At 32.7% G+C, this 14666-nt stretch overlaps 1 protein-coding gene across 3 annotated transcripts; it reads left to right on the top strand.

Annotated features, from left to right (window-relative positions):
* The first annotated feature begins 1197 nt into the window (after window positions 1–1197).
* Window positions 1198–7240, top strand: LOC100816047 (protein IMPAIRED IN BABA-INDUCED STERILITY 1). Of its 3 annotated transcripts, none has more exons than XM_014770091.3 (9): window positions 1198–2206; window positions 2761–3045; window positions 3172–3513; window positions 4206–4433; window positions 4717–4814; window positions 5439–5526; window positions 5655–6188; window positions 6609–6741; window positions 6886–7240. In XM_014770091.3, exons 1-9 carry the CDS (start codon window positions 1895–1897, stop codon window positions 6903–6905), a joined length of 2040 nt encoding a protein of 679 aa, XP_014625577.1. In that variant the 5' UTR covers window positions 1198–1894; the 3' UTR covers window positions 6906–7240. The 3 variants fall into 3 exon arrangements, with proteins under 3 accessions (XP_014625577.1, XP_003550793.1, XP_040867073.1); XM_003550745.5 differs by having other exon boundaries at window positions 1203–2206; window positions 3172–3489; XM_041011139.1 differs by lacking the exon at window positions 1198–2206 and adding an exon at window positions 2435–2644.
* Window positions 7241–14666: the final 7426 nt, after the last annotated feature.

Genomic DNA, 14666 nt, shown 5'->3' with positions numbered 1-14666 from the left:
TTATGTTAATCAAATTTTCAAATGGGATTATTTGGGAAAACTTCTCCAATATATAGAAATGGTCCCAAGGGCCAAGACTCTCAATTCCCTAGTCAGACCTATCCTAAGCAGCACGCTTTGTACCCACTCAGAAATATCCAACATTCTAAAGTGTTATCTCTAAGAAAGTGAGAACTGTGGTCAACATCTACACCAAGGATAGAAAGATAGATAGACTGCTATATGTGCATAACCAAGTGTCAAACGGAGAAGAAAATTTTGTGAGATAGAGGTGCATGCCCCATTAATATTATTTCAATCTTTCAAAATCAAGCACAACTATGCGTGGACTTTAAGTCAGTAACTGGCGGAAGTAAAAATGAAAATGTCAGCAATGGGAGAACTGTAAATACACTTAAAAGTAAGCAAATTTTATGCGGATTAAGATCCTCCTTCTGTTAGTAACTAATATGACACTGATGTGTTATAAGAAAGAAAGACACGAAACAATTACCACGTATAAAATATTCACCATTATTTATTCAAGGACCATTAATTTTATTTTTATATATTCCTCTCTTAATGAGATTATCATGTTAATTATCAAGATTCAAATAATTTTTTTATCTTATAAGTAGGTTTGATGAGGGCGAGCCCTGATACAGCGGTAAAGTTGTGTCTTGGTGACTTGTTGGTCATGGGTTCGAATCCAGAAACAGCCTCTTTGCATATGCAAGGGTAAGGCTGCGTACAACATCCCTCCCCCATACCTTTATAAGTAGGTTTGATTTTCTGATTCTATAAAAAAGATTTTGTTGAAAGAAATAAAATCTATTTAGATGATCCATGTTTTGAAGGTTAATCTCATAATTTGCAATTATGAGATTATCTTACTTTTAACAAGAACAAAAAATAATTTGTATGCTTCCAAATATATTGATTAATTGGTATAAACATACAATTATCATTGTTATAATTTTTTATTATTTCAAAAAAGTAACTAATTAGCCTAGAGTAGAGCGTATTAAAAACTCTCTTTTATTGCGGTGCCCCACATAAGTAAAGTGGTGCATGAAGTATGAACCAAAAAAACATATTCAAATCTCAAATTCAAAGAAAGTGGAAATCTAGCTACAAGCAAGTAGAGATTACGAAGATGCATTAATCAACACAACAACGACCAGCCAATACCATTTATCAGTGTGGAAGCAAATATTAATTGTCATTGATAATAATAATTGATGATTGGCATGACAAGACCGAAATGAATTTAAACCGAATATCTCTCTTAGATACACGCAAAACACAACATAACCTCCCGTTTTCACACACGCTCTTCTAATCCAACCCCCATGCAAAATTTCCATACTTTGTAGTAGTTTGCCTTTCACTCACTCAACTCAACATCCACGCAAAACAAACCTATGACAAATTGACAATACAAAGTTGCAAACTAGCAGTACTAACAAATACAACAAAACCGGTATTTCGAATTTTCGTTTTCGTTCGTTGTCATTCGAAAAACAAATACGCACAAAAAGACTTTCATCTTTCTTCCGTTGATTTCGGCGCTGTGTTTTTTCAGTGAGCCTCATTAAGAAGAACCCAACACCCACCCTCTCTCCGCAATTACCGGAGAAACCACACCAAAAAAAATAGTGAGAAAGCGAATGAAACAAAGTTTTATGTTCGTGTCTGCCCCTGAGTTCGTGTCATGCGAGTTTAAAAGACCAGACCCATTTTCCATTGTGAAGTTAAACAGTTGCTGATGCTCACTCACGTTCTCTGCGGTTCCAAAAGAAGCTAACTTGACCCGAGGAACCCGAAGGAGATAACCCGTTGCGTAGTGGGTCGGAACTCGGAAGAAGGTGAAGAAGGTGTTGGGGAGTGATATGGTGTGGTGAGGTGTAGCGTAATGGGGTGTGTTGTTGTGAAGCAGGCGGTGTCTGTGACGCCTGCGATTGAGCACTCGGTTGAATCGGAGAAGAACAACAGGAAGAAGAAGACTGAGTCAGTGGGGGCGAGTAGGAGCGAGTTGGGTGAGTCTGGGAGGGCGAGTTCCAATGGTGGAAGTGAGTCCCTGAGCTTCAGGTTGGGGAACCTGAGTAAGTACGTGGAGGGAGAGCAGGCGGCGGCGGGGTGGCCGGCGTGGCTCAGCGCCGTCGCGTGTGAGGCCATTCACGGTTGGGTGCCTCTTCGAGCTGACGCGTTTGAGAAACTTGATAAGGTTCGTATAAATAAAATCATGTCAAATTATCAATCTTTTTTTTTCTTAAAAGTTTTTTTTTTTTTTGGTGGGGGGGGGGGGGGGGGGGTGTAAATTTATTACCTTGATAAAGGAAACCAAGTTGGCTTTTCAAAGGGGAATTTTTAAAATCCAGGGGGGGAATTCTCCAACTTGGTGGAAAGGTATAAAAAAAAATTTAGTTGCCGGCCGAAATTTTTCCCCATTCTTGAAATATCAGGGGAACGTTGACAAATATGGCCGTATGTGCATTGCAACGCAGCCGCGATTTCATTGTAGTCTTTGATATCATAGGAAATTGTAGATAAATGCAGCCGTTATTGCGGTTGCAATGTTGTCACAGAGATTCCAAAAACCATGTCATTGTGACTGAAGCCACGGTTGCAGACACTTCTTTAAAACCTTGGATATGAATGCAATGTATGTTGAATGATTTTTATTTTATTTTAGTTGTATATAAGATGCTGATTTTCTGGTAATGTTTATTATTGAGTTTTGACAATTGCTTTATATGTATTTGGAAAATGGATGAATAGATTGGGCAGGGTACATATAGCAGTGTTTTCCGAGCAAAGGAGGTTGAGACCGGGAAGATAGTAGCTTTGAAGAAGGTGAGGTTTGACAATTTTGAGCCAGAGAGTGTGAGGTTTATGGCTCGAGAAATAATGATTCTGAGGAGGCTTGATCATCCAAACATCATTAAACTGGAGGGCTTGATTACTTCTAGATTGTCTTGTAGCATATACCTCGTGTTTGAGTACATGGAGCACGACATCACGGGGCTCTTGGCTAGACCAGAAATCAAGTTTAGTGAATCACAGGTATGAGTGTTGCATGTTTCTCATACAGCATAATTGCAAAGAGATCGTTTTGTAAAACTGACACAAAAAGTACCAACTTACTGTTGTGATTCTTAGTTAATGAGATTAAATAATTTTGTTTTGCAGATCAAATGCTACATGAAACAGTTGTTATCTGGTCTTGAGCATTGTCACTCGCGGGGTGTGATGCACAGGGACATCAAAGGATCAAATCTTTTGGTGAACAATGAAGGGATATTGAAGGTAGCGGATTTTGGATTGGCAAATTTCTCCAATTCTGGGAACAAGCAGCCCCTCACTAGTCGTGTTGTCACCTTATGGTACCGTCCTCCGGAACTTTTGCTCGGTTCAACAGCTTATGGTCCATCCGTGGATCTCTGGAGTGTTGGCTGTGTATTTGCAGAATTACTAATTGGGAAGCCTATACTTCAGGGGAGAACTGAGGTAGTAAAGTTAACTTTTCAAAATGTATGGACTTTTTTCCTTTCCCATTTGGTATTTTGTGTTCAGACTTCAGAATCAGATTTCCTTCGGAGGATGCTTGTTTGTGAAATTTTGAAAATTGGATTACATCTTATTACAGAAATAGTAAACCACTATTCTATTTAAAAGGTGTCATTGTATTTGTTGATGTGCAAAAATTTAGTCACATGCTTAAGTGGCCTGAGGTTTGTGCCACCTTACCACATGCACTTCAAGAGAATGTCTTTTAAGTCTCAACCAAGTCTTGAAATGCACGTTACCTAGATATCAGTCTCAAATATCTTGTTCTGCCTCTCAGAAAGTGGCACATCGATGCCTACAAATTGATTTGAGCTTTACTCATTGTCTCTGTTACATTACTATATCTGAGTTGCATTGTAGATTTCAAAATAAATCCTATGCAGATGCTGACAATAATTGAACTGAATAGAAGTTTTAGTCCCATTCCTATTGCATGAGGATTTGTGGCAATCTAACTATTCGTTTGTTTGTCATTGATGCTATCATTGAGTGTTTAGTTGTGTATGACATTGGTGGAGTGGAGAGTGGAATCAATCTTACATAGATTGATTGTTAACCAGCTAATTGATAATAAACTAATCAACTGGAAATGACAACTTGAATTTTTTTTAACAGTTCTTTTGAATCTGTTCTGAATTCAACTGTTACACATACAGGTTGAGCAATTGCACAAAATTTTCAAGCTTTGTGGCTCCCCACCTGAAGAATACTGGAAAAAGACCAGACTTCCTCATGCAACATTGTTCAAGCCACAACAACCATATGATAGTTCCCTCCGAGAGACATTTAAGGATTTTCATGCATCCACTGTAAATCTTCTACAAACTCTTCTTTCTGTCGAACCAAGCAAACGTGGAACTGCCTCTTCTGCTCTCTCATTGGAGGTAAGTTAACACGGCAGGGTTGATTTATGTATATGTTGAAAATTACTGAAGTTTTTTTTCTTTCAGTGATTAATCTCTATAGCAGAGCCTTTGTCCATTTTAATTTTGATAATATTTTTATTTGAGATTTATTTAATGCATATAAATCTGTTTGGTTTTGTGATATTAGTACCAGGCACAAATCTGTTCATCATCCATCTGCAAACTTTATGACTATGTGAAGCATTAATGTATGGTTTTGGACTTTTCTAGTCTTCTGATACAATATTTTTACCACTTTCAGTATTTCAAAATAAAACCTTATGCATGTGAACCATCAAGTTTACCAATATACCCGCCTAGCAAGGAGATTGATGCGAAACATGAGGAGGAATCAAGAAGGTGAAAATCAATCATCTAAGCTGTCTATTTTATGCAATTTTATTGGCTAAGAAAAATTTAGATTATCACATATCAGCCAGTGTCCCTAACAATGTATTACCTTCTGTCTGGCTGGTATGGTCAAATCAAGAGAATATCTGCATGTGCCATTCATTTGGTCAAGTCAATCACCATAGTTTGATATCATAAGTTGATCCATTAAAGAAATGTTTGTTTGAATATTATGTCAGGGTCTAGGTTTGGTGTTAGAACGCTGGGCAGGTTAGATTGGTTCTTTTATCACTCAAATGTCATTTGAATTAGCATGCTTGAGCAGTAAATTAAGAAGGAAAGCTAATTGATAGTAAACGAATCAACCGGAATATTCAATTCTGTTTTATATTCACCACCTCTCCATCTTGCTGGGAGTTGGAAGTGGATTGTTTTACTGAGATATAGCTTCAATTAAGGGTCAGTTTGATGTCACAAAATACCAAACGGACTCTTAAGGTTGTAAAACTGAAAAGATGATGTGAAACTTTCACTAGTATTGAGCATAATAAACAAAATTTAATCTTTAAATTTCCATTATTGCAATTATTACTTGTTGTCTTTTCATGAAATTATACACTGATGAACTTTCAGGAAAAAGATAGGTGGGCGAGCTTGCAAACCAGAATCAAGAAAACCATCAAGAAAGCCACTAGCACTCAGTAAATTAGCCCCAGCAGAGGTCTAGCTTGCTTTTTTTGTTCTTGCATCATTGCGTTTCTTCTTACGCGCATGCACTGATTTACAGCAGTGATCTAATCACCAAAAATGTATTCTCTTGTCACCTGGCATGTTATTCTTCTCCTACAGGATTTGACAAGTCAAACTCAAACTTCACATAAGATGAATGATAGATCTGCCCACATCATTAAACAAGAGGACACTAACACATGTGAGGAGGCACCAAAGCAGTCTAGTGGTAAACCAGAAGATGCTTCTTCTTATATGAAGAATGCATCTCAAGTAGATATTCCCTTTCCTGGACCATTGCAAGTTTCAAAATCAAGTGGCTTTGCATGGGCAAAAAGGCGTAGAGATGACACTTCAGTTAGATCCCACAGTCGGTCTATTTCTAGAGGATTTATCTTTAATTCATTAGAAACTTCTACACTAAATTCAAGGGATAATTCTGAATCCAGAAACCATGAAAATAAGGAATTTTTCGGGGCACGCACCAACTCTAGGGGCAATCACCTACTTGAAATTTCTAAGCTTGCCATGCAAAATCAATGGAGTAAGTTTGATCGTCCAGATTCATTTGATACTTGTGATGAGTACCATTCACAAGAACTGTCCCTGGCAATTTATAACAGGCAAGATTCGCTATCCAAGAGAAGTAACCTGGTAAGTTTATCAAGTTGTTTCATTTTTTAATATGGCATTAAGCATGAAACATAACTCCCTCTTTCTGCATCTTGTTCTGTTTCTGTTTCCATATGTGGAGACTAACATAGGATTCTTTTTGCAAGATGGAATTTGGGACTTTTGATGAAACAGAGAATTATTTAAACTTTATAAAGCCAAAAAGATATTCATATTTTTGTTGAATGTTGATATTGACATATTTTGTCTTGCTTGGATGACAATTATCTGTCTGTTAAAAACCAAAAAAAACTTTATCTTACAAAAATCACATAAAAATTTGACAAAGTTAACTCTTTACCCAACTCGCCATAGTTATTAATTTTCTTGGAGTAGAAGCTAGAATATGAAATTTATGTGTCCTTGCATGGACATGATTCTTATTCATTTCCCTTCTTACAGAGTTACCAGGATCAAGAAGAAAAGGTAGAGTTTTCAGGGCCTCTGCTATCTCAAATGCACACAGTTGATGAACTCTTAGAAAGACACGAGCGTCATATCCGGCATACTGTCAGAAGATCATGGTTTCAGAGAGGTATACGACATTGTTACCATAAGAAGCAGCCGTTACTTCTCTGTTCTGTCTTCTCACCTTCATTTTTGTGCATAAATTCCTTGAAATCATTATTAGGGAACTATGCTACTCCAAACATTTTAACATGTGATCCCTGGATTGCAGGTAAGAAGCAAGGGAAGTAAGTAACTGCAACTGTAACATTCATTCATGGAAGGATATAGATCCTCGTACATCAAATCAAATGTCCTTGTGAAAGGGCCATCTACATTGTCGAAGCTCACTTGCTGCTGTGACTTTGAGCAACAATGAACATTATCATGTACACATAGACACAGTAACCAGCAGCATGAATTGTTACCTAGAAGCTTGGAAACTAACCAATTTGAGGAGTGTAATTCAATTTATAGAAATCAGAAGGCCGTGGAGAAGAGAAGAGAAGCTTTTTTTTCCTTCTTTTCACCATGGATTTTCTATTTTTGATCAATTATAATATATAAAAGTTTATTTCTGTATGATATAAACTTCCTTAATCCTCTTGCCTTTGGTAATCGTTATCTACCTCTCAAGTCTCATCCAGTAATGTACATATTTGATCTGCCATAACTGCTTGAATATCTATAGGTTGGTCTAGTTACCATTTTCACTATTTCTATAGGCTTCAATAGTATCCGATTTAGTAATTTCTTTATCACAAGAGAGAATCAGAAGGAAAAAGAAAATTTCAGCTCAAATGTGCTTAAGTTAAGATTGGAGGACCCAAATTGAAGTCCCTTTTTGGAGAAGATGAAAAAGAAAATTGTAGAGGAAAATTAGCTTCACCAAAACAACTTTAGGCTTAAGCTTAATTTGGACAAAGGTGCAGAACTGCAAAGCTGCAATATTTGTTTAAGTCCGAAGCTTTTGGCTTAAGCAAACACTCACTTAAGTATTGATTTTTTGTGTTTGTATAAATAGATTCTCTCGCTCATTTTGAGGGGACGCTTCCTCATGTTGTAAAAACACATTTACTAAAGTTCTTCTTCTCCAACTCTCTTCTTCCATTGTTCTTTCATCTTTTTTGCTTTTGGATGTTATTCATGGAGATGGGTAGCTAATTGAATCAAAATCTTATGCTCTCATGTATTTTTTTTAAATAGTGTTTTATATTCATCTTGTTATTCAATGTTAACTTTTTATTTCTATGTTTCATCCTTGTTATGGATTAAACACTCATAGTGTGATTCTTGGATGAGATTGTTATTTGAAAATACTTTCTTTATCTTAAATTGTGATAAAATGCTCATTAAAACCCAGAGCTAGGAATCGGATGAGGGGTAATGATTATCTTTGGGTCATTGAGCTTAAAACAAGTTTCTTTGTTAAATATGTAAGAAATTGACATTTAATGGAGGAACTTAAGTCTTTTCACCTAAGGAATTAGGAATTAGAATATCATTTTTGAACTATGACCGATATTAACGTTGAATTACAAGTTGAATATCATGTTTTAGTGTAAAAAGAGTTTGGTTTGGTGATATCTAACCCCGATAACCTTTATCATCTGAAATTCATATCGTTTTATTGTGTGTTTATTGAAAATCTTAAAAATATCATAACTTATAACTTTGTTTTGCTTTATCTTTATTGTTGAATGCTATGTTCAGATCATCCTTGTTTATTCGTTAGTTTAAATAGTAAAAACTTGTGATATTTGTTAAGTATTGTGAAGTCTTCATGGGAACGATAATTCTTATTTAGCAAATACTATTTAACGACTTGATACGCTTGTCAACGAACTCAACAAGTTTTTAGGCATCATTAATTCAACAGTATAAGTTTCAACAGATTTTGAAAAAATTAGGAGGTTGGGTCTACAAATAATGTGGTCAGTAGCACCACTGTCCAATATCCAAATATTTTTCTTCTCATTTTAAGTAAAAGAAATCACTTTACCTGAGAATTCATCATGTTTTGAATTGTTACCAACTTGATTGGTTATAGAGATCTTGTCCTTATTTTTGTTCAACATGTCCAAAAGTTGTTTGCATTCTTCTTGAGAGAAAGGAAAATTTGATGCCATGTCCCTTTTGTCTAGTGTCAAAGTCATTACTTGATTGCCTTCGGTTGGATTCTCCTTCAATGACTTTTCTTTTACGGCAAAATTCACACAAATGCCCTTTCCAACCATAGTAAGTACATTTTAGATGGGCTCGACAATTCTCAGTGCTATGGTTAGTTCTGTAGCACTTCTTGCATTTGAGTCCATCCTTTTTTGAATTTGATCAACGACCTATATTTTTTACAGCAAAAACAACAGCCTCAATTGACATTGAGACATTACCACTTGAGACCTCCATCTGTTTTTCATGTCGTAGGATAAGTGCATATGCTTTGTTTACTGTTGACAATGGGTTTAGAAGTGATAAAGTTCAAGGTAGAAAGATAGAAAGAAAAGAAAAGAGAAACTTGAATATTGCTTTGGATAATGCTCAAAATAAGCAAATCAATTTTTACATGAATACATTGAGTCTTATATAGTTAAACTTGTAACTAATTTGTAACTAACTAAACTAGATTGTAACAAACTAAATTAATAACTAACCTGTAACTAACTAAACTAATATTTAACTAACTTGTAACCAACTAAACTCATTTTTATCTCTAATAAGAAGCAAGGTGTTGTTGCGAACTGTAGCAAATGACTCATTCAATCCCATGAGAAACTTCATGGTCTTTTGGGTATCCAGATATGAATTGAATCCTTTTGATGCTTAAGAGTTGCACACGGGAATAGAACAAAGTTTGTCTCCTACATCCCAAAGTCTCTTTAGTTTTGTGAAGTAGGGTTGAACTAATATGTATGTTTTTGTTAGAGAACAATTCAAATTTCAAAATAAATGACGTTGGTAAAGATTCAAAGAGATTTTTTTAGGAATTTGTTATGTTTCAAATCTTTAGGATTTTATCTAGATTTAAATATATTATTATTTGTTTTAACTTTTTTAGGAATTTGTTTCTTGTTTTAAAGATTAGGATATGATAATATTTGGATTCTATATTGCCATTTAGCTATAGAGACAAAAAAATAAAAATTTCATCGTGTGTTCCGTTTAAGATCTCTTGGACGTGTAAGTAATTCTATTGTGTGTAGAGGAGTTTTTGCAACAAGTTGTTTAAGAGTTATGATAGAAAACACACAAAATTTTGAAATCTCATTGTTTGATGGGAAAACAAATTTTATGATTTAGCAGTCTACCATTCAAAACCTTTTAGTGCACCAAGGTCTTGATTTGGCTTTAGAAGATGAAAAGTCGATTGTTGTAGGTGAAAGGGAATGGGCTCAAATACAAAGGAAGGTTGAGAGCACAATTCGATTAGTTTTTGCTCCTGAGATCAAGTGCAATGTGTTAAAGGAGACAATACCAATAGCCTTATGGGAGAAGCTTGAGAGCATTTATGCATCCAAATCGTTGACCAATCATTTATGCTAGAAGATGAAAGTATTGACAATGAAAGTCTTGTACTAGTTGTGCAACGCTCTGAGAGAGGGAGGAATCATTCATGGAGACAATAAGATGGGCAAAAAAGAATATTAAAGTCACAATGACATCCAAAGTGAGATAGTAGTAACATTGAGTGTTATTATTGCAGAAAAAAATGTCATATTCAAACATTGTGTCTTGAAATGCAAGAGGACTTGAAAAAATTGAGAATTATGAAGACAAATGATAACAAGTCTCATGCTACTTGATGGGAAAATAAACTTTTGTGTGTTTCCTGTCCGACACCACTTGTTGGAAAAATTTCTCTACCCACAAAAGTTTTATTCATCATCACAAATCATACCTTTATAAAAGATTTTACAGAATAGGATCCTAACATGATCCCTATAATTAAGTACAGATATGCACAAAATAGGAAACAAATAATCACTACATCAATTACAATAATTAAGCAATCAATCACACATGATTCTTTCCTTTAACATGTTCCTAATGCTATTGGGCTTCTTGTTCACCATGGATCCTGAAGTTTCGTTTCTTTTTGCTTATTGGGCTGTTGCCCCGTAGACGCGCCCGAAAAAGATAAGACGGGATCTTATTGCCCTGCATTTTCTTTAGATTTTTGCTTTCTGGAACATTTATTTATCTCAGCTTGGAAAACTATGCGGGGTTTAAAATTTGTATCATAATTAATGCATGCGTTACTTGAGATGGTCGTGATGAGTCGGAATTCGTGGAACACATTTGCCATGATGTAGTTTAAAAAATTAGGATACTATTGGCAAGTAATATTGTTCTAGTATTTTTTTAATTTAGATTAAAATTTAAATTATAAATTACGAAAATTATAAAAAAAAAAGTGTACATATATATAATTCAAATAAATAATTAAAAAATGTAATTATTTAAGTTTCGAAGAAAAATTATAAATTTATTCAAAAAAAGAAAGTGATTTAAAAATATAAATGAATTGAAATTTAAGAGAAAGAGAGAGAAATCTGAAAAAAAATTAATTTATTTAGAAAAATATTATATTTGAAGAATTTTTGTAACATAAAAGTATACAAAATAATTAATAATTTAATAAACTAAAACTTCAAGAATGAATACAATTTCAAGTTTTCAATGGATAATTTTTTTTGAAAGGATTTTCAAGTGATAAATTACTGGCTTTGATTGATGCAATCAACGCTGTATAGTGCATCACAAATAACCGCCACTGTGTCGATTAATTGTAAGCCAAATTAAAGTAGTTGTGATGGATAAAATTGTGTTAAAAAAGAATAAAAGTCTAATAATTGGGCTATTATCCATAGAAGACCATAATCTAGACCTGCAAGCCTTTGTTTTAGGCTGTTGTCTTGGTGTTCTTAACCAAAGAGTCACCCTCATTCTCGGCGGAGAGGCATGCAGGCATGCAAGTAGTTGCTTCCAAACTTCGTCACTGTCAATAAAAAAAACATATAAAGATTTATTTATACGCAGTTTTCTATGAGGTTAGTGATTTTTTTAACAAAGCTATTGGAGAATTTTTTTAGGGTCTAAGGGTATGCTCACTATCATAGAATGATTGTGTTTAATTTTCTTTAGTTGTTGTCAGTTTTAAAGCGGACGTGATGATGAAAGTGAAAGAGGGGCCAGTGCACTTATAATCATATCACTACCACCCCCCCAAAAAAAATAACACTGGGTGCCCTAGTGTATGTATGAATTGAGAATGAGATATTTGAATTGAAGTGATATTACGGGTTTTCACTTTTCAATTTTCATTATATGTAGCTTCCTACCAGAAGAAAGATGGAATAAGTGGTTCAAACTTTAAATTATGATAAATTTTTGGATAGAAAATAAATTATGTTAAAAAAGAAATATATATTTTAGGTGTGTTGATAATTTTCAATAAAGATCATTAATTTATCATTTTTGGTGAATTCATTTTGTATTAATATCATGATTAAAAATAAAATTTATATATATATATATATATAAAGAAATCAAATTACACTAATATACTTTAATCAATTATTGTAATATTTATAACTTGATATAAAATATAATTTTTATTAATTTAATCATTAAATTATATCTAGATATACATATTTTTAAGATTGTTTATGTCAAAATTTATTAAAATTGAACAACAATAAAAAATTAATCAAATAATTCATATTTTAATACATTATATATATATATCTTGCTGCCTTCCATGAAAAACACACCATCCATAATCACATAACCAAATCAATAAATTAAAAAAAATGTATGTAAAAAATGTTAGTAGTATTTTTTTGACATTTCAATTTTTTACACTACTCGTGTACCTCTTTTAATACATGGTTAAATTTATTTGAAATTTTCTATCTTCTTGAATGTAAGAATCATGTAAAGAAGTAAGAAATTGAAAACACATATAAGAACAAATTTCATGAAATCACTACTTTAGTTAAACAAATAGTATTTACCATTTTGAGATTTCATCGAGGATTAGATTTGCACTTTTAGTAATTTTATGAGAGAATGTCTATTTTCATTTATGTGTTTATTTATGGCTATTTTTATCTAATTAAGTTTTCATAATTTTAAAACGTTTAGTTAGATTGATCTCTAATTTATAATTCTATAATCTATGTCTATATTATCACGGTAATGTCTTATTTTTGTTTCCATAGTTTTTGGATTATTTTTATCCTTTAACTAACATTATAAATTATCAACTATTAGGATTGTTGTTCGAGGAGTCTTAAATTTGAGATCTAATTGTGTTGAATACTTGAATTTTTTTTTAACTATATATTCATAATAATCATATTGCTCGAATAAAATATATAGCCGTGCCCTACCAAAACAAAATGTCTGAGAATTGAATACCAGAGTTTCATTTTATATCTTGCTCCGTGGTTAGGTTCTCCATATAAAAAAGGCCATTGATGCATCTGCACTTTTTATCATCGATCGATAATCCCTATCAGTCACCAGAGGCCAGATTATTGACATTAACAGCCATATGTTGGACCACAACCCTGACTCCCTTCCTTGTGAATAAATTGATGTCTCGTACTATAATATAGTCTATCAAACAAGCAAAAGAGACTGCACCGGAAAAACAAAACAATTTTTTTTAAAAAAAGGGGCCTTTTGCATTCACGTGTGGAAGGCTTTACATGAAAATAAAATAAGTGCAAAAGGAAAAAATCTATCGATGTGAAAAGAAATTACAAATTTCAGCATATAGACAAAAGTTAAAGTCATTCAATTTATTTAATCATTTTTATTGCACAAATATTTTATAAATCTTTTTAAATTATATTTATAAAATATTATATTAATATAAAATAAATAATGATTTACTAATGTATATCAAATTTATACTTATATATATATATATATATATATTACTGAACTTATATATATTTATATGATATGTAAGATAATAATAATTTAATTATATTTTATTACAATTATTTAATTTTTAGAAATTTAACATAAATAATAAAAATAATATATTTATAATTTAATTGATAATATATAATCACATTTTATTATTAAAATATGTCTTAATTCTCTAAACAAAAATTAGGTGTTACTCATATTTCTAGTCCCTAAGATTCGGAATAAATTCATATTTAGTACCTCAAATTGTTAAAAATTACTACTAAGTTCTTAAAATATTAAAAAATATACTTTTAATCTAGAGAGTCCGACAATGTTAATGGAAGTGATAAAAATGTGGTGACATTTGACGTTAGCATTTAACATGTGTCCACTTTAGAGTATCATATCATCACTTTGGATGACACCATGAAACTCTAGTATATAAACAAACTTATTTTTTGTTTCAATTCAAGTAAAAAAAAAACATATATATTTATTTTAAATTTTAAGAACTAAAAAAATAATTAAGTATTTAATTATATAAAACTATTAAGGTATTACACCAATATAAATCCATCCTCTCTGTGTACACATATAACTCAAATCTATAAGCTTCTTCCATTTTAGATAAAATATATTTATAACCTTGCTTTTTTTTTTACAGGAAACTAATACTGAAACCCATATAACGCATAGTTTTTATAAAAAAAAATGAAAGAATGAGAAAAAAAAATAGAATAAAATATTTAAACTTTTTCAAAACGAGATAAAATAAAAATTAAAAACTATCCTGCTGTTGCACATGGCTGACGGCAAGAGAGTTTATATATACATATATAATTAACCTTATATATATAACCAAAATAGAAAAAATACTTTCTCAACCTTAATCTAATAAAGTAAATTTATAAAATTAATCATGACATGAAACCAAGTTCCTAGTGAATGCAGAATTCCAAACACTCCTACGTTACTCACATCATTCCTCATCTGATCACGTATTTTTTCCTCAGAAAAATGTTAGACAGCACAGAGTGGTCACAATCATTCTGTGGACCCAACTTGGCATCCATGTGCACCATCATCACT

Source organism: Glycine max, chromosome 17 (assembly GCF_000004515.6).
Source record: "Glycine max cultivar Williams 82 chromosome 17, Glycine_max_v4.0, whole genome shotgun sequence".
Taxonomy (NCBI): domain Eukaryota; kingdom Viridiplantae; phylum Streptophyta; class Magnoliopsida; order Fabales; family Fabaceae; genus Glycine; species Glycine max.
Note: the sequence above shows the minus strand (reverse complement) of the source record. Positions and strands in the feature narration are given on the sequence as shown.